The 21,628-nt window shown below is 39.9% G+C and overlaps 1 protein-coding gene across 1 annotated transcript; it reads right to left on the bottom strand.

Annotated features, from left to right (window-relative positions):
- Positions 1–20,214: 20,214 nt before the first annotated feature.
- LOC112302883 (interferon omega-1-like) lies at positions 20,215–20,938 on the bottom strand. The gene has a single exon (XM_024558393.2). It carries the CDS (start codon positions 20,800–20,802, stop codon positions 20,215–20,217), a length of 588 nt encoding a protein of 195 aa, XP_024414161.2. The 5' UTR covers positions 20,803–20,938.
- Positions 20,939–21,628: the final 690 nt, after the last annotated feature.

Here is a 21,628-nt window from a genome sequence, read left to right as displayed (position 1 = left end):
ATGCTACCACTTCCTGGGGATGTCCCTTCATGCTACAAAAAGGCTACTTCTTGGCAACAATGGATTCTAATGCTGTCCCTTGTCTGTTTCCTTACCCTTTGTATTACAAAGAGACAGAGTCTCCAGCTTCAGGCAGGGCATGGACCCTTTGGGATTGGGCAGTGAGAGGAAGAGAGAAAGAGATGTATTTTCTGGCTACCCCTACTCTGCAGACCAAAGCCTCGCTATGATTTACTCCTTCCACATACTATGGGACTCTAGTGGGCAGGGAGAGCTGCCTGTCCAGGAATGGGACCCCATGGTAATCAGGAAATCTCATTAGCATTAATTAAACAACTCTAAAAAGTGCACATTTAGTTTCACAGATTTATTATATCACACGCCAACTATTAGTTAATAGAACAATATTCTTATTGTCACATTGAATAACAATCTTTTTTACTGTTATTCTTACAGTTGTCCTAATTGTTCCCTCTTTGCCTTCTTCTGCCAAGCCCATCCCCACTCCCGCAATCAATCCCCATACTGATGCCCATGCCCACGGGTCATTCATCCATGTTGTTTGACTAATCCCTTCCCCTGCTTTCCAACTTCATTCCCCTCTCCCCTCTGCTCTGGCCACGTCACTCTGTTCCATGTTTTCCCATCTGATTCTATTTTGCTCATCAGTTTCTTTTGTTCATTAGATTCCTTTTACAAGTGATATCATATGCTACTTGTCTTTCACTGGCTAGCTTTTTTCACTGAGCATGATATTCTCCAGTTCCATCTATGTGTCCTCAAAAGGTAAGAGCTCCTTCTTTGTCTCTGCTGCGTAGCATTCCATTGTGTAAAGGTACCACAGTTTTTGGATCCACTCATCTACTGATGCACACCTAGGCTGTTTCCAGTACTTGGTGATTGTAAATAGTGCTGCTTTGAACAAATAGGTGCAAAAGTCCTTTTGAATCGGTGTTCTGGGATTCTTATTTCCAGCAGTGGAATTTCTGGGTCAAAAGGCAGTTTGTTTTTGATTTTTTGAGGAAATTCCATACTATCTTCCACAGTGGCTTCACTAGTCTGCTTTCCTACCAACAGTGCATTAGGGTTCCCTTTTTGCCACATCGTCTCCAGTACCTGTTGTTTGTTGACTTATTATTGGTAGCCATTCTGACAGGTGTGATGTGATATCTCACTGTGGTTTTAATTTGCATCTCTCTGATAACCAGTGATGTTGAACATTTTTCATATGTCTGTGGGCCATCTGTATGACCTTGGAGGTGTCTGTTTTGATCCTGTGCTCATTTTTTAATTGGGATGCTTGTCTTCCTGGTGTTGAGTCCTATGAATTCTTTATATATTTAGGAGATGAAACCCTTGTCCCATGTATCATTGACAAATATGTTCTCCCATACAGTCATGTCCCTTTTCATTTGATGATGGTTTCTTTAGCCATGCAGAAGTTTTTAATTTGATATAGTCCCATTTGTTTATTTTTTCCTTTTTTTACTTTGCCCAAAAATTGCTATGTGGGATATCTGAAATTTTACTGCCTGTGTTTTCCACTAGGACTTTTATTGTTTCACAACTTACATTAATTCTTTTATTTGTTATGAGTTTATTCTGGTGTACAGTGTAAATTGGTGGTCTAGTTTTGATGCGGACACTGGCCTGTGGGCTCTGTGTGTTGTGGATGCGACAAACAAATTCACAGGACTACAGAAGTCCTGTGGAGAAAAAGGGATGGCATGATCACCCTCTGAGAGAGAGAGGGCCCTGATAGCTCTCTGGACAGGCGTTTATTGCTTTTCTGGGCACATTTCATTGAGGATGGTCCTCATTTACTATGCCCAGGTTCGCTTTACGTGGTTACCTTTTATAGATAACAAAGGAGAGGCAGTTGCTAATTGCTACAAAGAAAAAGAATGTTTGCAAAAGTAAAGGCAAAAGTGGTTGAACTGATTACACTCCATCCATGGGAGGCTTAGCATAGATTTTATTAAGTTAGTTTAAAGATAAGCAGTAAACATTTGCCTCCTCAATTCAGGGTGAGGGAGTTTTAGCAAAAGCAAGCCTCATAGCAGTCTAGGTACAATGCAGGCCTGATTCCCCATGGGAACGCCTATCTGTGGGTGTGGGGTATGTGTGCCAATCTCACTTCCCATTGGTTTTCTGAATCAGGGGCTGGGCTACATTCCTCAGACCACATGAAACAGTTCCTTGTATAGTTTCATTTTTTTAACATACCAGTCCAGTTCTCCCAACATCATTTATTTTTTATTTTTTTAAAGATTTTATGCAATCATTTCTAGGGAGGTGGGGAGGGAGGAAGAAAGAGAGAGAAAGAAACATTGATGTGTGAGAGAAACATCAATGGGTTGCCTCTCCCACGCACCCAACCAGGGCCCTGGCCTGCCACCCAGGCATGTGCCCTGACTGGGAACCAAGCCATGGAGCTTTTCATTAATAGGCCGGCAGTCAACCCACTTGTGTCTGTTCTTGTGCCAGTGCCAGACTGTTTTGATTAACTTGACCTTGTAGATAGTTTTATAACAGGTATTGTGATCCCTCCAAATTTGTTCTTCTTTCTCAAGATTGCTGAGGCTATTTAGGGTCATTTTTGGTTCCATATAAATTTTTGGACTATTTGTTCTAGACCTCTGAAAAGTGCCTTTAGGATTTTAATAAGAATTGCATTGAATCTACAGATTGGTTTGCGTAGTATGTATATTTTAATGATGTTAATTCTTCCAATCCATGAATGCGGTATTTGCTTCCACTTATTTGTGTCCTCCTCAATTTCCTTCTACAGTGTCCTATAGTTTTCCAAGTGTAGATCTTTTACTTCATTGATTAAATTTATTCCTAGGTACTTTTGTTGTTGTTGTTGTTGCTATAGTAAATAGTATTTTTTTCTTATTTACTCTTTCTTAGTGTTCATTGTTGGTGTACAAAAATGCCATCAATTTCTGAAGATTGACTTTGTATCCTGCTGCTTTGCTGAAATCGCTCGGTAGAGTACTGTTTTGGTGGAATCTATAGAGAATTCTGTGTACACCATCATGTCATCTGCGAATTATGACACTTTTACGTCCTCCTTTCCAATTTTTTTTCTTCTTGTCTGATTGCAGTGGCTAGAACTTGCAGTACTATCTTGAATAAGAATGGTGAAAGTAGACATCCCTGTTTTGTTCCTGACCTTAAGGGAACTCTTTTTGGTTTTGCCTGTTGAGTATGATCTTGGTAGTAAGTTTTTTTTTTAATAAATAAAGCAATTATTTGTGTCTTCCTTAATTTATTGAAGCATATACCATATTCATGGACTGGAAAAATTAACATCATCAAAATCTCCACACAGTTCAAAGCAATTTATAGATTCAACACATTCCCCACCAAAATACCCATGACACATTTCACATATACAGTAAGTTTTCAATATATGACCTTTATTTTGTTGAGGTGTGCTCCCTCTATTCCCACTTTGCTGAGTGTTTTTATCAAAAATGCGTGGTGGATTTTATCAAATTTTTAAACATCTGTTAATATGATCATGTGATTTGTGTTCTTCATTTTGTTTATGTAATGTATTACATTTATTGATTTGTGAATATTGTACCATTCTTGCATCCCTGGGAGAAATCCCTCTTGGTCATGGTGCTTGATCTTTTTAATTCATTGCTGGACCCAGATTGCCAATATTTGATTGAGGATTTTACTATGTTCATCAAAGATATTGGCCATTAATTTTCTTCTTTGCTGTGTCTTTACCTGGCTTTGGAATTAGGACAATGTGTTGCTTGTAAAATGCGTTTGGGAGTCTTCCCTCTTTTTGAATTTTTTGGAATCGTGTGAAAGGAATAGTAGTTATTTCTTCTTTGAGTGTGTGGTGAAATTCACCTGTGAAGACATCTAACTCAGCGCTTTTGTATGCTGGGAGTTTTTGATTACTGCTTCATTTTCACTAGTCATTATCAGTCTAGTCAGGCTTTCTGCTTCTTCTTGATTCAATTTTTGAAGATTGCATGTGTCTAGAAATGTATCTGTTTAGCCCAGATTGTACCATTTGTTGGCATATAGTTGTTCATAGTAATTTCTTACAATCTTTTGTATTTCTGTTGTATCATTATTACTTCTCCTTTTTCATTTCTCCTTTTATTTATCTGGGTCCTCTGTCTTTTTTTATTCATGAGTCTGGTTAAAAGATTGTCAATTTTGTTTATTTTTTCGGAGAACCATCTCCTGGATTCACTGATCCTTCGAATTAGTTTTCTAGTCTCTATGTCATTTAATTGTGCTCTAATCTTATTCCTGCCTTCTACTTGCTCTGGACTTTGTTTATCAGTGTCCGTCCAGTTCATTCAGATGTACGTTGTTTATTTGAGATTTTTCTATCTTCTTTACATAGACCTGTATTGCTAAGAAATTCCTCTAAGGACTGCCTTCACTGTGTCCCATAGATTTGGGGTTATTCTGTATTCATTTTCATTTTTCCCAGATAATATCTGGTTACTTCCTTGATCTCATCACTAAAACATTCATTATTCAACAGCATGTTGTTCACCCTCCATGTATTTGGGTGTTTTTGAGTTTTTCCCCCTGAGGTTGCTTTCTCGTTTCACCTCATTGGGACCTCGGAAGATGAGTGATATGATTCCAATTTTCTTGAATTTAATGTTTATTTGGTGTCCTATCTTGTGGTCTATCTGTGGAAATGATTTATGTGCATTTGAGAAGAATGTATATTTGGCTTCTTTGGGCTGAAATATTCTGTAAATGTCAATTAAGCTATTTGATCTAAAATGTTGCTTAGTTCAGCACTATCCTTGTTGATTTTTTGTTTGAAACATCTATCCACTGTTAACAATGGGGTTTTAAAATCTGGTACAATGAGTGTATGCTGTCTATCTCTTCAAATCCCCCAAGATTTTCTTTATATATTTAGGTGCTCCTGTATTGAGTACATACATGTTTACATGAATTATATCCTGTTTGGTAAACTCCCTTAATATTAAGTGATGACTTTATTTATCTCTGATTATGGCCTTTGTCTTGAAATTTAATTTGTATGACACAAGTGCTGCTACCCCAGCTTTTTTAAATGTCCATTTGCATGAAATATTTTTTCCATCCTTTCACTCTCAGCTTGTGTGGATATTTTGTTTAGAGATTGGTTTCTTGTAGACAGCGTATATGCAGGTTCTGTTTTCTTATATAGCCAGTTATCCCACATCTTTACTGGATCATGTAATCCATTTACAATTAAGGTTGTTACTGATAGGTACTTATTCAATGCCATTTTTCCTTTTGTACCTCTGTTCCTCTTTCTCTCTCTCTATTTCTTCTTCTTCTGAAAGTAGTCCCACTAGTACCATTTGAAATGCTGGTTTGGTGGAGTTGTACTCTTTTACCCACTTTTTTGTCGCTATTTTGGGAGCTCTTATTTTCCTTTCCATTGTAAATGGCAGCATTGCTGGATAAGGTAACCTTGGCTGCAGGCCCTTGCTTTTCATTACTTGGTATATTTATGCCAGTCACTCCTGGCTTGTAGTGTTTCTGTTGAAAAATCAACTGATAGCTTTATCAGAGATCTGTTGTATGTTACCAGTTGTTTCTCCCTTGCTGCCTTTAATAATCTCCCTTTGTCTTTAAATTTTGCCATTTTGATGGTTAAATATCTTCCAGTGGGCCTCTTTGGGTTCATCTTGATTGGGAGCCTTTGTTTCCCTGGACTGGACTTTTCCCTCACCAAGTTAGAGACATTTTCTGTCAGTATTTTTTCAAACAGGTTTTCTATCCCTCGCTCTTTTTCATCTCCTTCTGTTAGTCCTATGATGTGAATATGGTTATGTTTCATGTTGTCCCCAGGCTCCCTTAAACTGTTTGTATTCTTTCTGAGTCTTTTTTCCTTTTCTTGCTTTGATGAGTGTTTCTTTCTCCCTTGTTTTCCCACTCACTGATTCGATCCCCTGCTTCATCTAGCCTGCTTTCAATTCCTTCTAGTGTACTCTTCATTTCAAATATTGTATTCTTCCTTACTTCCTGGTTGTATTCACAAACTCCAGGTCTTTTCATGCTGATATAGTTACCATTAAGTTCCTTGTAGCTCCCATAGAGTTCCTTACAGTTTTCACAGAGCTCCTTGAGCATGCTTATAACAATTATTTTGAACTATATGTCTGATAAATTGTTCACCTCATTTTCATTTAATTCTGTTTCTAGGGATTCCTCCTTTCATTTTGATTGGGGATTGTTTCTTTGTCTCCCTATTTTTGGTGACTCTTCCTGTTTGTTTCTACAAATTAGATCACCCTGCTTTGCCTGCCTGTGTTCATCAGGTGGTCTTCTTTGGGAGGAGTATTGTGGGACTCAGTGGTGCAGTCTCCTTGATCCCTGGAGCTGGATGCTCTAGAGATGCACTATATGCAGTTTATGTGGTCCCTGCTATTGTACTTGTATTGTGCTGTTTGGGCTCATTCATTGGTGAGGTTCTGCCCTCTGTCTGTCTGACTGAGAGTCTCAAACTTCACCACCTCTTGTATGCTGTTGTACAGGTGCTGACAGAACAAAACTGAACAGCACAGAAAACAAACTCATGTCAGCAAACATACCCCTCAACAACAACAGCAATATCAATGACAAATGAGCAAAGATTTTAAAAGGTGGAAAGAGAATAAGAATGTTATAAGAAAGAAAAAAGAGTATGAGATAACTAAAGTAAAGAAAATTTATTTGGGAGCATTGATGCAGAATAAATAATAAAAGTAGAGATTAGAATCAACACAAAGACAGAGAAAAATAAAATTATAACATTAACAAGAAAGGGTAGGAAGAAGGCAAATGGAGTGAGAAAAGAGAAGAGTAAAATATGAGCCTTGAAATAAAGTGAAAAAAGGAACAAAATTGAAGAGAAACAATAACAGCAGCAATATCAATGACAAATGAGCAGTGATAATTAAATGTGGAAGAGAATAGGAATATTATAAGAAAGAAAAAAGAATATGAGATGACTAAAGAAAGAAAAATGATTTTTAGAGCATAGAGGGAGGTGATATAATAAGCATAAAGAATGGAAACAAGGTGAAGAAAGGAAAGAAAGAAAATTCGGTACCTTCCAGTCAAGATGGAGGAGTAGGTAGACATGCTTTGCCTCCTCAGGCAGCTACAAGAAGAATCACAAGTAATCTTAAAACCAAAGTAGGTGGAATCAAAATACCTGATATCAAACTGTATTACAAGGCCACTGTAATCAAAGAGCCTGGTACTGGCATTAGAACGGACTCATAGGTCAATGGAACAGAATAGAGAACCCAGAAATAAACCCAAGTATCTATGGTCAATTAATATTTGACAATGGTGGCTGGGGAGAAAAATGGAGTAAAAATATTGTCTTTAAGAAATAGTGTTAGGAGATCTGGACAGCTACATGCAAAAATATGAAACTCAATCCCCAACTTACACCATACAAAAAATAATTTGAAGGTGGACAAAGACTCAAATATAAATTGTGACACCATAAAAGTCCTAGAGGAGAATGTAGACAGGAAAATCTCAGATATTCCACACAGCAATATTTTCACCACTATGTCCCCTAGAGCAAGGGACATAAAAGAAAGAATAAACAAGTGGGATCTCATGAAAATAGAAAGCTTCTTCATGCCTAAAGAAAATAGCCTGGAGAACCAAGATGGCGGCATAGGAAGACACACTGCGCCTCCTCGCATAACCAGAACTGACAGAGAATCTAATGGCAAGGGGGTCCGACACCAAGGAAATAAAAAATAAACATTCATCTAGACCGATAGGAGGGGCGGAGACGGGCACCGGGGTGGAGAGGACTCGCGTGGCTGTGGCAGGACCGAGACTGGCGGAGTGTGGGAGGAACGGGGCAGGCAGTCGGTGCACTAGCAGACCGTGCGGCCACACATTCACGCAGATAAACCGAGAGGGCCGGACTTGGAGTGGCAGAGAGCGGGGCAGGCAGAGTGCGGGTAGCACACCGCAGCCCCACATCCGAACATAGATAAACCGGACGAAATGGGGATCGAAGCAGACCTCGCAACCCAGGGCTACGGCTCGGGGAAATAAAGCCTCAAACCTCTGATTGAAAACGCCCGTGGGGGTTGGGGCGGCAGCAGGAGAGACTCCCAGCCTCACAGGAGAGGTTGTTGGAGAGACCCACAGGGGCCTAGAGTGTGCACAGGCCCTCTTACTCGGGAACCAGCACCAGAGGGGCCCAGTTTGATTGTGGGTAACGGAGTGAAAGATTGAAATCCGGAGGAGAGTGAGGCGGGCGCCATTGCTCCCTCTCGGCCCCTCCCCCTCGTACAGCATCACAGCACAGCGACCAGTGTTACCCCGCCCTGGTGAACACCTAAGGCTCCGCCCCTTAAAGTAACAGACGCGCCAAGACAAACAAACAAAAAAATGGCCCAAATGACAGAACACTTCAAAGCTCCAGAAAAAATACAACTAAGCGAGGAAGAGATAGCCAACCTATCGGATGCACAGTTCAAAGCACTGGTTATCAATATGCTCACAGACTTGGTTGAATCTATTCGAAAAACAGATGAAAAAATGAAGCCTATGCTAAGAGAAACAAAGGAAAATGTACAGGGAACCAATAGTGATGAGAAGGAAACTGGGACTCAAATCAATGGTGTGGACCAGAAGGAAGAAACAAACATCCAAACAGAAAAGAATGAAGAAACAAGAACTTGGAAAAATGAGGAGAGGCTTAGGAACCTCCCAGACGCCTTGAAACGTTCCCACATCCGAATTATAGGGGTGCCAGAAGGAGAAGAGGAAGAACAAAAAATTGAAAACTTATTTGAACAAATAATGAAGGAGAACTTCCCTAATCTGGCAAAGGAAATAGACTTCCGGGAAGTCCAGGAAGCTCAGAGAGTCCCAAAGAAGCTGGACCCAAGGAGGAACACACCAAGGCACATCATAATTACATTACCCAAGATTAAACGCAAGGACCTACATCCAAGATTACTGTATCCAGCAAAGCTATCACTTAGAATGGAAGGGAAGATAAAGTGCTTCTCAGATAAGGTCAAGTTAAAGAAGCTCATCATCACCAAGCCCTTATTATATGAAATGTTAAAGGGAGTTACCTAAGAAAAAGAAGATCAAAAATTGGAACAGTAAAAATGACAGCAAACTCACAGTTATTAACGGCCACACATAAAACAAAAACGAGAGCAAACTAGGCAAACAACTAGAACATGAGGGTTGTCATTAAAGGAGTGGGAGGGGGAGAGAGGGGGAAAGGTACAGAGAATAAGTAGCATAGATGATAGGTGGAAAATAGACAGGGGGAGGGTAAAAATAGTGTAGGAAATGTAGAAGCCAAAGAACTTATAAGTATGACCCATGGACATGAACTATGGGGGGGGAATGTGGGAGGGAGGGGGGTGGGCAGGATGGAGTGGAGTGGGGGGGGAATGGGACAACTGTAATAGCATAATCAATAAATATATTAAAAAAAAAAAAAAAAGAAAACGCCCATGGGGGTTGGGGTGGCAGCAGGAGAGACTCCCAGCCTCACAGGAGAGGTCGTTGGAGAGACCCACAGGGGCCTAGGGCGTGCACAAGCTCACCCACTCGGGAACCAGCACCAGAGGGGCCCAGTTTGATTGTGGGTATCGGAGTGGAAGATTGAAATCCAGAGGAGAGTGAAGCAGGTGCCATTGCTCCCTCTGGGCCCCTCCCCAACATACAGCATCACATACAGCAACCAGTGTTACCCCGCCCCGGTGAACACCTAAGGTTCCACCCCTTAAAGTAACAGACGTGCCAAGACAAAAAAAGAAAAAAAAATGGCCCAAATACAGAGAACACTTCAAAGCTCCAGAAAAAATACAACTAAGCGACGAAGAGATAGCCAACCTATCGGATGCACAGTTCAAAACACTGGTTATCAATATTCTCACAGAATTGGTTGAATCTGTTCAAAAAGTAGATGAAAAAATGAAGCCTATGCTAAGAGAAACAAAGGAAAATGTACAGGGAACCAATAGTGATGTGAAGAAAACTGGGACTCAAATCAATGGTGTGGAACAGAAGGAAGAAAGGAACATCCAACCAGAAAAGAATGAAGAAACAAGAACTCAGAAAAATGAGGAGAGGCTTAGGAACCTCCAGGACATCTTGAAACGTTCCCACATCCGAATTATAGGGGTGCCAGAAGGAGAAGAGGAAGAACAAAAAATTGAAAACTTATTTGAACAAATCATGAAGGAGAACTTCCCTAATCTGGCAAAGGAAATAGACTTCCAGGAAGTCCAGGAAGCTCAGAGAGTCCCAAAGAAGCTGGACCCAAGGAGGAACACATCAAGGCACATCATAATTACATTACCCAAGATTAAACGCAAGGATGTACATCCAAGATTACTGTATCCAGCAAAGGTATCATTTAGAATGGAAGGGAAGATAAAGTGCTTCTCAGATAAGGTCAAGTTAAAGAAGTTCATCATCACCAAGCCCTTATTATATGAAATGTTAAAGGGAGTTACCTAAGAAAAAGAAGATAAAAAATATGAACAGTAAAAATGACAGCAAACTCACAGTTGTTAACGACCACACCTAAAACCAAAACAAAAGAAAACTAAGCAAACAACTAGAACAGAAACAGAACCACAGAAATGGAGATCACATGGAGGGTTGTCAATAGGGGAGTGGGAGGGGGAGAGGGGGAAAAGGTACAGAGAATAAGTAGCATAAATGGTAGGTAGAAAATAGACAGGGGGAGGGTAAGAATAGTATAGGAAATGTAGAAGCCAAAGAACTTATAAGTATGACCCATGGACATGAACTATAGGGGGGGAATGTGGGAGGGAGGGGGTGGGCAGGATGGAGTGGAGTGAGGGGGGGAATGGGACAACTGTAATAGCATAATCAATAAATATATTTTAAAAAAAGAAAATAGCCTTAAAATTAAAAGAGAACCAATCATAAGGGAAAACATATTTGCCAATGATACCTCAGACACTGGTTTGATCTCAAAATGTATAAAGAACTCACATGACTCCACTCCAGGAAGACAAACAACCCAATTAAAAATGGACAAAAGACAGGAACAGACACTTCTCCAAGGAGGACACACAGAGGGACCAGAGACATATGAAAAGATGGCCAACATCATAGCCATCAGAGAGATGCAAATTAAAACCAGAATGTGATACCACTTCACACCAGTCAGAATGGCCATCATAAACATATTAACAAACAAAAAGTGTTGGAGAGAATGAGGAGAAAAGGGAACCCTAGTGCACTGTTGGTGGGAATGCAGCCTGGTGCAGCCACTGTGGAAAACAGTGTGCAATTTCCTCAGAAAACTAAAAATGGAACTGCCTTTTGACCCGGAAATTCCACTGCTATGATTATATCCTAAGAGCCCTGAAACACGAATGCTATGCACCCCAATGTTCATAGCAGCACAATTTACAATAACCAAGTCCTGGAAGCAACCTAAGTGCCCATCAGTAAATGAATGGATCAAAATACTGTGGTACATCTACACAATGGAATACTACACAGCAGAAAGAAACAGAGAGCTCCTACCCTTTGTGACAGCATGGATGGAAATGGAGAACATTATATTAAGTGAAGAAAGCCAGGCAGTGAAAGACAAATACCATAGGATCTCACCTTTAAGTGTAACCTAATCAACAAAACAAGGAAGCAAAATATAGTCAGAGACACGGAAATTAAGAATAAACTGACAGTAACCAGAGCGGAGGTGGTAGGGGATAATGAGAGGAAAAGGGAGAAGGGTTTTCAGGAACAACTATAAAGGACACATGGAAAAACCAAGGTGGGTAAGATCAGGACAGGGAGGTGGGATGGCTGGGGTAGGGGGAAGTGGTGGGGAGAAAATGGAGACAACTGTACTTGAACAACAATCAAAAAAAGAAAAAAGATTCTACTGATCTTTCTTTTTAAAATTAAATAAATAAGGGGTTTTGTGCATGTGGTCCAACATTGGTATTTCAGACAGTGGTCCTTTGTTAAGAAGGGGCACAGAATCTCAGACCTTCAATGACATGTATGCTCCGTTCCACAGGATTCTGCTCCCTGAAGACAAATCAAGTCATGTCTGATCACAGTACTTCAGAGGCTCAGCGCTGCTCTGCATGTGTCAAATCCAACGAAAGGGACAGGCCTGGCCCGGAGACCCCTGAGATGGGAAAGTGGCAGATGAATAGTATGAATAGATTGCCCCCCTTGAGAGGGCAGACTCAAATATGGGGGGATTTTACCCTGGAATCTTCTACCACACCTACATCCATGGTCTGTGAGTTTTGGATAGGAGCCCTAGTCTCTACCCTGTGCCCTGAAGTTCCAGTTCTCACAGGTGGATGATGATATTATGTTTCCTGAGGGTTCCATTCCTGATGTCTCTTCATGCTCACCATTGGTTTAGAATAGTGGGAAGAAGGAAAATAAAAACAAGATTCTCTCTTTCTGGGCTGCACATGAGGTTTCCCTTTCCTACATATTGTCTTTTCTTTCTTTCTTTTTTAAACATTGGTATATCTGGACACCACTGAATGCAGTAAACTGACAGAGAGGATTCCAACTGTCTAGAAATAAAAGTGGGGTTTGAACCAAAGTTCCTTGGTTTCCCCAAATGTGGAAACTAGACAACTTTCTTCATCTGAAGCAACAGCTGTCCAAAGCAACTGAGCACAGAGAATGCCTATGCTGATAGAATTCCAGGCCCATGTGCCAGTTCTGGAACACTCACAATGGCTTCCTGAGTGTGGATAAGGGGACAAAATGTGGAAGGGGAAAGCAAGGACCCCCCCCCCCATCCAACCTAACAGATGCCACTCCTATTCATGGCCATGAACGGCGTTCACTGGGCCTGGCTTCTTCCTTTCCATTTTTTAGTTTTTAATTTTAATTTTAATTTAATTTTTCTTATATTTTTTCCATTACCATTTAGTCTCCTTATACCCCCTACACCTCAGCAATCATCACACTGTTGTCCATGTCCATGAGTGTCTTTTCCTTTTTGTGCAGTCCCTTCACCTCCTTTCCTCCCCCAGCTACTGCCCCTAGTTGTCCTCAGTTCTCTGTGAGTCTGTCCCCATTTTCCTTGTTACTTCAGTGTGTTCATCAGATTCCACATATGAGTAAAATCATAGGGTGTTTGTCTTTCTCTTACTGGCTTATTTCACTTAGCATAATGTTCCCCAGTTCCATCCATACCATCACAAAGGGAACAATTTTCTTCTTTGTGTATGACCGAGTAGTATTCCATTATGTAAGTATCCCATACTTGTTTTATCCACTCATCTATTGATGCACATTTGGTTTGCTCTCATATTCTGGCCATTGTAAACAATGCTGCAATGAATATAAGGATGCTTATGTTCTCTGAATTAGTGCACTGTGTTCCTTTAGATATATTCCCAGAAGTGGGAATTCCGGGTCATAAGGCAGATCCATTTTTATTTTTTTGAAGTATCTCCATACTGCTTTCCACAGTGGCTGCATCCATCTGCATTCCCAAGTGTAGTCCAGAAGGGTTACCCTTTCTCCACATCATGGCCACCACTTGTTTTTTGCTGATTTATTGTTGATACCATTCTGACAGGTATGAGATGGTATCTCACTGTTTTTTAAATTTGTGTTTCTCTAATGATTAGTGACATTGAGCATCTTTTCCTATGTCTATTGGCCATGTCTATGTCCTCTTTGGAGAAGTGTCTATTCAGTGCCTTTGCCCACTTTATAATTGGGTTATTTGGTTATTTTGGTCTTGAGTTTTGTAAGTACTTTATAATTTTGGATATTAATCCTTATCAGATGTATTGGTGAATTTGTTCTTCCGCTCTGTGTGTTTTTAAATCTTGTTGATATTTTCCTTTGCTGGAAAAATCTTTTTAAGTTTGAGATAGTCTTACTTGTTTATTTTTTTCTTTTGTTTCCCTTGCCTGAAGAGATATTTCTGATAAAAATTTGCTATAAGCAATGTCTGAGATTTTGCTGCCTATGTTTTCTTCTAGCAATTTTAAGGTTTTTGGTCTAATATTCAAGTCTTTGATCCTTTTGGAATGTGTTCTTTTGTGTGGTGAGAGAAGTTAGTCCAGTTTCATTTTTTTGCACATACCTGTCCAAGTTCTAAACACCATTTTTGAATAAAAATTTGTATTCTGCTTTATGTGCTTGTTTCCTCTGTCAAATATTAATTTATTATGGAGGTGTGCATTTATTTACGGGTTCTTTATTCTGTTCCATTGATCTATGTTTCTGTTTTTATTCAAATACCATGGTGTTTTGTAGTATGGCTTTATAGTATAGTTTGCTATTGGGTAGTGTGATTCCTCCAACTTTGAAATTCTTTCTCAGGTTCACAGTTGCTTTGTGGGGCCTTTTAGGGTTCCACATAAATTTTTGAAATATGTGTTCTAGTTCTGTGAAATACATCATTGCACACAGAGAATATAAGTAAAGGAATGGAGAAATATTTCATGCAAATGGAAAACAAAGAAAAGCTGGGGTAGCAGAAGTTATGTCTGACAAATTAGACATTAACCAAGGGTATATTAAGAGACAAAGAAGGACACTACATGGTAAGAAAGAGAACAATGCAATAAGATGATGTAACCCTGGTAAACACTTATGCACCCAACACATGAGCACCTAAATATGTAAACCAAATATTGGTGGACATAAAGGAGAGATCGAGACATAGTCAGGGATTCTAACACCCCATTGACTTCAATGGATAGATAATCCAGCAGAAAATCAATGAGGAGACAGCGGCCTTAAACAACACCTTAAATTAAATGGATTTAGCTGTTATCTTCAGAGCATTTCACACCAAAGCAGTAGAATATACATACTTTTCAAGTGCACATGGAACGTTCTCTAGGATAGACCACAAGTTTGGACACAAAAGAAGTCTCAATAAATGTAAGAAGACTGAAGTCATATCAAGCGCCTTCTCTGACCACAATGCCATGAAACTAGAAATCAATCACAAGAGGAACACTGAAAAACATGCAAAGATGGAAACTAGGTAACATGTTATTAAATGATGAATGGGTCAACAATGAGATCAAGGAGGAAATCAAAAGATACCTTGAAACAAATGCAAATGAGGACACAACAAGACAAAACCTGTGGGACACTGGGAAAGCAGTCCTAAGAGGGAAAATTATAGTATTGCTGGCCTATCTCCAACAATAAGGAAACACTCAAATAAACAATCTAACTTTATCAGTAAAGAAACTTGAAGAAGAACAATAAACATAGTCCAAAGTAAGTGCAAGGAAAGAAATATTGAAGGTTACAGCAGAAATGAACAAAATAGAGTCTAAGAAATGATACAATCGATCAACAAATCCAAGAGCAGCTTCTTTGAAAAGATAAACGAGACTGAAAAACCTTTAACCAGACTCATCAAGAAGAAGGGAAAGAACCAAACAAATAAAATCAGAAATGAAAGAGGAGAAGTAACAACTGACACCAAAGATAAACAAAGGATTGTGAGAAAACATTATGAACAACTATATGCCAACAAATTGGACCAGATGGATGAAATGAACAAATCCTCAGAAACATACAATTTTCCTGAATGACATCAGGAAGAATCAAAGAATCTGAACAGACAGATTACACTTAGTGAGATTGAAGCAGTAATCAACAACCACCCAACAAACAAAAGCCCCAGAACAGATGGCTTCACAAGTGAATTTTACCAAACATTACTAGAAGAAATCACCTCTCCTTCTCAAACTATTTCATAAAATTCAAGAGGAGGGAAGGATCCCATGTTCATTTTCTGAGGCCAGCATTATCCTAATTGCAAAACCAGATAAAGACACTACAAAGAAAGAAAATTATAGGCAAATATCCCTGATGAACATAGAGGCTAAAATCCTCAAAAAAATATTATCAAGCCAAACACAGCAATGCATCATAAAAGGTCATACATCATGATCAAGTGGGATTTATTCAGGAATGCAAGGTTGGTACAATAATCACAAATCTAAAATCTCATACACCACATAAACAAAATGAAGGATAAAAACCACAAGATCATATCAATAGATGAAGAAAAAGCATTTGATAAAACCGAGCACCCATTTATGATGAAAACTTTCAGCAAAGCGGGAAGAGTGGGAACATATCTAAACAAAATAAAGGCCAACTATGAGAAACCCACTACCAGCATCATATTGAATGGGCAAAACCTACAAGTGTTCCTATTAAGATTAGGAACAAAACAGGGATGTTCATTTTCAACCACACATATTCAGGATAGTACTGGAAATCCTAGCCACAGCACCAGACAAGAAGAAGAAATAAAAGCATCCAAATTGGAAAGGAATTAGTAAAACTCTTTTTATTTGCAGATGACATGTTATTGTACAAAGAGAATCCCAAAGATATTGCCAAGAAATTACCAGAATTACTAAATAAATTCAGCAGACTAACAATATACAAAATTAATATGTATAAATCAGTTGTGTTTTTATATGCCAATAGCAAACTTACAAAAAGGGAAATGAAAAGCAATCTCATTCGCACTTGCTTCAAAATTAATAAAATACCTAGGAATAAACCTAACCAAGGATGTAAAAGACCTGTACTCAGAAAATTATGAGGAACTGAAGAAAGAAATTGAAGAAGATACAAATAAGTGGAAGCACATACCAGTTTTTGGATAGGAAGGTTTAACATCATTAAAATGCCCACACTACCCAAAGCAATCTATAGATTCAATGCAATTCCTATCATGGTCCTACTTTCCAACCACAACCTTTGGGCAGCTCATACATGTGTGTGGCATGTAATATACATATATGCACGTAAGATATCTGGTATTCTTAATGTGTAGGTACGGGCATGTTCAAAGACTGTAGGTGGAAAGTGGTAAAGGCCATTAAAGGGTGGAGGAATATTTATGCTTTGTACTTCAGTTTTATCTCAAAATATTAGATGGGTTTCCCATTATTCCTTAGAAAAATAGGCCTGGACCCCATCACATCTCAGCTCTAGGGAGGAAAAAAATCTACCAACTATGTTTCTTAATTCCCAGAACATTTTTAGAAGTATAATACACAGAAATTGCAAGTATCTTCAGCAAATTGCACAAGGAATATTCATTCACCAAATGTACTGTGAAACTAATACCCAGGAAACACAGCAAACAAATAAAAATGGTTTTCCCAGGACCTAAAAGGCTCCCTAGTGTTGCCTTCTAGTCACTCCCTCAACCAGCTCTCCTGCCTCCTCTCTGCAGATAGCCCCTCTATCTCGACTACTTTTCCCAGCCACAATTTTATGCCTTTGTGGGTATTTACCCATTAGTCCTGACAAAACTCCTATAAAACCATGGTACTATTGTCGTTATATTAAAGACAATGAAACACAGGAGATTAAGAGTTTATGTTATTTGTCAAGATCACACTGCCCTTAACTAGAGTTAGAATCAGCCCATAGCCCTGGCTGCAGAATAATATTCTTTATCCAAGAACCAATGCTGTGAAAACATGACAAGCTGCACAGACAGTCCAATTAAACACCATTAGGGGTGTTGTAGAATAACCACTGACCTCCACACAGCAGTTTCCAGATGGATTCACAGGACTTAAACACCTTATTTTCTAAGTTGTATCTCAAAAGACAATGTAGAGGCCCAAGGCTCAGAGGAGACACCTGCCCAAAGTCCCGAGAAATTGAGGAACACAGTCAGATTTGGGCACAAAATAGACTAGGTGTCATTCCTTTTCACTCCTCTTAATAAGAGCAAGATCCTTTTATTTCAGATCCTTGTGGTGGTTAAGTTTATGTGTGAATTTGACTGGACCATGAGGTGCCCAGATACTTGTAGAGATTGTTCTGAGTGTGTCTGTGAGGGTGTTTGGGGGTGAGATTGACATTGAAGTGATGGGCCAGGTAAAGCATGTTTGCCTCCCTGACGTGAGAAGCCCTGATCTATCCAGTTTTCAGGCCTGAGTAGAACAAAAAGGCTGACCTTTGATTAACAAAATGAGAAAATACAATTTAGCTGAATTTAATGCAACAAAATTTGTAGCAAAGGAAAGGATCAAGGGCACAGTAGAATGAAGAAAGGATGGAAGCTGATTGCTCTGGCAGGGTCTTAAAGGAAAGTAATTCTTGTCCAGTGGCCAACCTCCAGCTCAGCAAAACCAGCCACAGGACCATTCTTTTATTTTTTCCTGCCAGATGTCATCAGTTTGTAAATCCTGAGGTGGAATCACACCCACCCACTAACAAAGGACTCACTTTAAATAAGATCACCCAGCTGGAATTCTACCTGGCAAAATAATGGATGTTATCTGTTTTCAATGTGCATTTCATGTGATTAATGAAACCATTCAGGAACTTGATATTTACCTCAATATCAGTAATACTCGGGATGATACAGCTGGAAAATTATCACCATCTTAAAAATAAGAATGGCATTATTGCGCACCTACTGTGGTCTGGGTCCGATACTGAACATGTTAATTAATCCTGCAACCCATCCCTCTGAACACTCCTGTGAGTACAGCACCCTAAAAACAGGAGTTTGTCAAACACTTTCATGCGTCAGTCTCGTTCTACTGGCTTTAGTACACCTGAATTAACAAAGTAGACAGATAGAGTTCCTTTCACTATCCCCATTTTATGATGAAGAAAACACAGACACAGGTTGATACATTTTTCAAGACAATAGTAACATTTTAGAAGCTAGGCCTTCTGACACCAGACTCTGAGCTCTTAACGTTCTAGCAATTTCACTGTTCACAAGAACCAAAGAGGCTACTGAGAGTCTGGACAACCTTTTTCCAGGGCAGCTTTTGTGATGGTTAATTTCATGTATCAACTTGGCTGAATCACCAGCTAGCCATGCTGAAACTTGCCTTAAAACGTAGCTGGAGGTTGACTAAAACAAACAGACATTTTAGCCAACCCAGTACATAGTGCATCTTCCCCAGCTCCCCGTACAGATGGGGTCATGATATTCGAGAGGTGCTAGGCAATCAAGAAAGGTATATGAAAGTCCAGTACTGCCAAGCTTTTCCTCTTTTGCTGAACTTGTCCACCAAGAAGAGGTAGTAAGAAGGAGAAAGATAAAAGACAAAAATGTATAACATATTACACACAATTTATGGAAAAGCAAACTAATGCATTGGCTAGGTCACCTGAGGCAATGATTCAAAAAAATCCTCTCACATTGATATCTCTGCCTGTTGTCTGAGAAATCCACACAACACACACAGTAAACTGAATGGAGCTGATTCCTCTTATGTCAGCACCTGTTTCATCATTGTAACAATGGCCTTCACTCAGGGCCCAAAATTATGCATCAGGACACTCAGAGAAACAGGCCTGACTCCAACAGTTTTGAAGAACAAAGAGCTTCCACTGAACGTTTGCTCTGTCCCTGTGGCTTTTCACCCTGAATGAAACCATGAAGCTGAAACCGCAAGAGAACCGCAGCACCTGTGGGTGTGGGCAGTAGGTGGGGGGGAGTGAAGGGATAGTAAGCGGGAGTGAGAGCAAGCAGTAGAGCGGGACTGGGGAGAGGGTGGGAGGAAGGGTACCGGGTTCCAGGATGAGCCAATAAACACCGTGTATCTCTCCCACTGCAGTCTAGACGACTCCTCTCAGACATTTCTACCCACCGCTCCCTGTGGGCTGAATATCAATCAGTTACAGCTCACACGTAAGTACTGCTCGCACTCCACCTATTCCAGGACTCTTCTCAGGTTCATGGATTTCCTCGTTTTCATAGGCATTTTATGGCACAGGTATTATTCTGAGACAGATGTACATAGGAAAGGAAGTAAAGACTTCGGTTTTCAGAAAAAAAGAACCCAAGAAGTCTTCTTTGATGGGAATGTAATTATAAAAGCAACATGCAAATTTAATAACATAAGAAAATAAACATGTTTTGTAGATTTTAATACAAGATAAGGGCAAATATTTGTTGTATAAATACTTAACTATGATAACATAAAAGAATAAATAGTAATAAATATACAGACAAGCAATAAATAAATGACATCAAAGCCATCACCTCTTAAGGACTGATGTCCTAGGAGCTGAATTTTATAACACAATCTTGCCTAACACTCCAACTAAAGATGTGCTCAGTTAACGTCAATAAATTCTGTGACTAAAGCAGAAAGAATAGCCTTTCCCCATGACTTAAGTCCTCTGTGCACGGGCGATCCAGCACACTCATCAGTGACACCGGGATCAAGGTGACCGCTGGTCTCTGTCCATGTTACTTAACCTTTCTTGCAAGGTTATTATTGAAGACAAGGATCTCATGATTTCCACTCGGACAGCCTCCCAGGCACAGTCACTGTACTGCTTCTCTTTCAAGTAGAAACAAATGCCCTCAAAGTACCTCCTCACAGGCAGGGTAGGTCCATGGGAAGGCGGGGCAGTTCCTTCCTCTCTCTTGTCCCTCACCAAACAGGCCTCCAGGTCTTCCAGCTGCCGGTAGAGTCCCATGCGCACTTGGTTCAGGAGGGTGGTGTTCCAGGCAGCAGAGGTGTTCGCTGTGAGCAAGAGGTCCGAGATGTGCTGGAGCATCCCATGGAGGACAGAGATGGCCTGGACCTTCTGGACCTGGCTGCCTTTTACCACTGCCCGGGGGAATCTGAAGTCTTTTGTGTCGTTCAGACAGGTTGAATTGGAGATTCTCCGCATTTGCCTCATAAGCACCAAGTTGTCCTTGCTGAGCTGGATGTGGTTCTGGGGTAGGTCACAGCCTAGAGATCCACTGGGGCCACAGCTGACCACCACCAGGACCAGCAGTAGAGACAGTGGGAGGGCCATGAGCACAGGAGGGGCTGCTGGCCTGGCTGAACTGGGCGTTTGGTGAACAACCTTGGACCCTAATTAGCCTGTGACCTTCTTTCTAAGCATGGCCATTAAATAGGGAGACACAATAATTTTCATTTTCTAAACATTGCTTTACACTTTTACTTCCTTTTTTGTTTTCATTCATGAGCTCTCCATGTGGTCTAAGAAGATGTCATCATTCTACACTGTCAATTTTGACATTCTAACTTTCTCACTCAACTAGAGATGTGTCAGTCCAAATGGATACTTAACAGTCGATTGAGAAGCATCATTGTCCTAAAGTCAGAACTGCATGTAGGTGTAAATACTCACACTCACACACATACACGTGAACTATTTTTATTGCATAAATCTTGTTCGTCTCTGTATTAAAAGCAAAATTTGGTTTTCAATCCGGACCACATTTTTGCCATCTTTACCTAGGGAGCCTGGCTCCCTATACCTTGTGGGTTTGTGTATTTTGTTAGGTACGTACCAGACCATGTATGGTAAATAAGCTCTTCAGCAATAGCAAATAACCAATTGAGGGGGCTTTTTCTTTCATATCTAGCACATCCTATATTGTCTTCATATGCCAACACATTTATGATGATTTTAACACATACAGTGATACATTGTACTAAGAAACAGATCTTGAGAGAATGTTACCAAGTGTAAAATACAAAGTACTTTTATACATTTAATGAGTCTTGTTTCATCAGTAATTCACTTCTTTCCTTAGCTGCCCTTGACAGACAGCTATTGCATACCAAGTTTCAGACTGAAGGATGTTTAGGCTGACTAAGAAACCAGACACAAA

This window comes from Desmodus rotundus, chromosome 1, assembly GCF_022682495.2.
Source record: "Desmodus rotundus isolate HL8 chromosome 1, HLdesRot8A.1, whole genome shotgun sequence".
Taxonomy (NCBI): Eukaryota; Metazoa; Chordata; class Mammalia; order Chiroptera; family Phyllostomidae; genus Desmodus; species Desmodus rotundus.
The sequence above is the reverse complement of the archived record's forward strand: the minus strand, read 5'-3'. Positions and strand labels throughout refer to the sequence as shown.

What these genes read in the sequence shown, in the direction of transcription:
- LOC112302883 (XM_024558393.2), bottom strand. Translation starts at nt 20,802, where the DNA reads ATGGCCCTCCCACTGTCTCTACTGCTGGTCCTGGTGGTGGTCAGCTGT.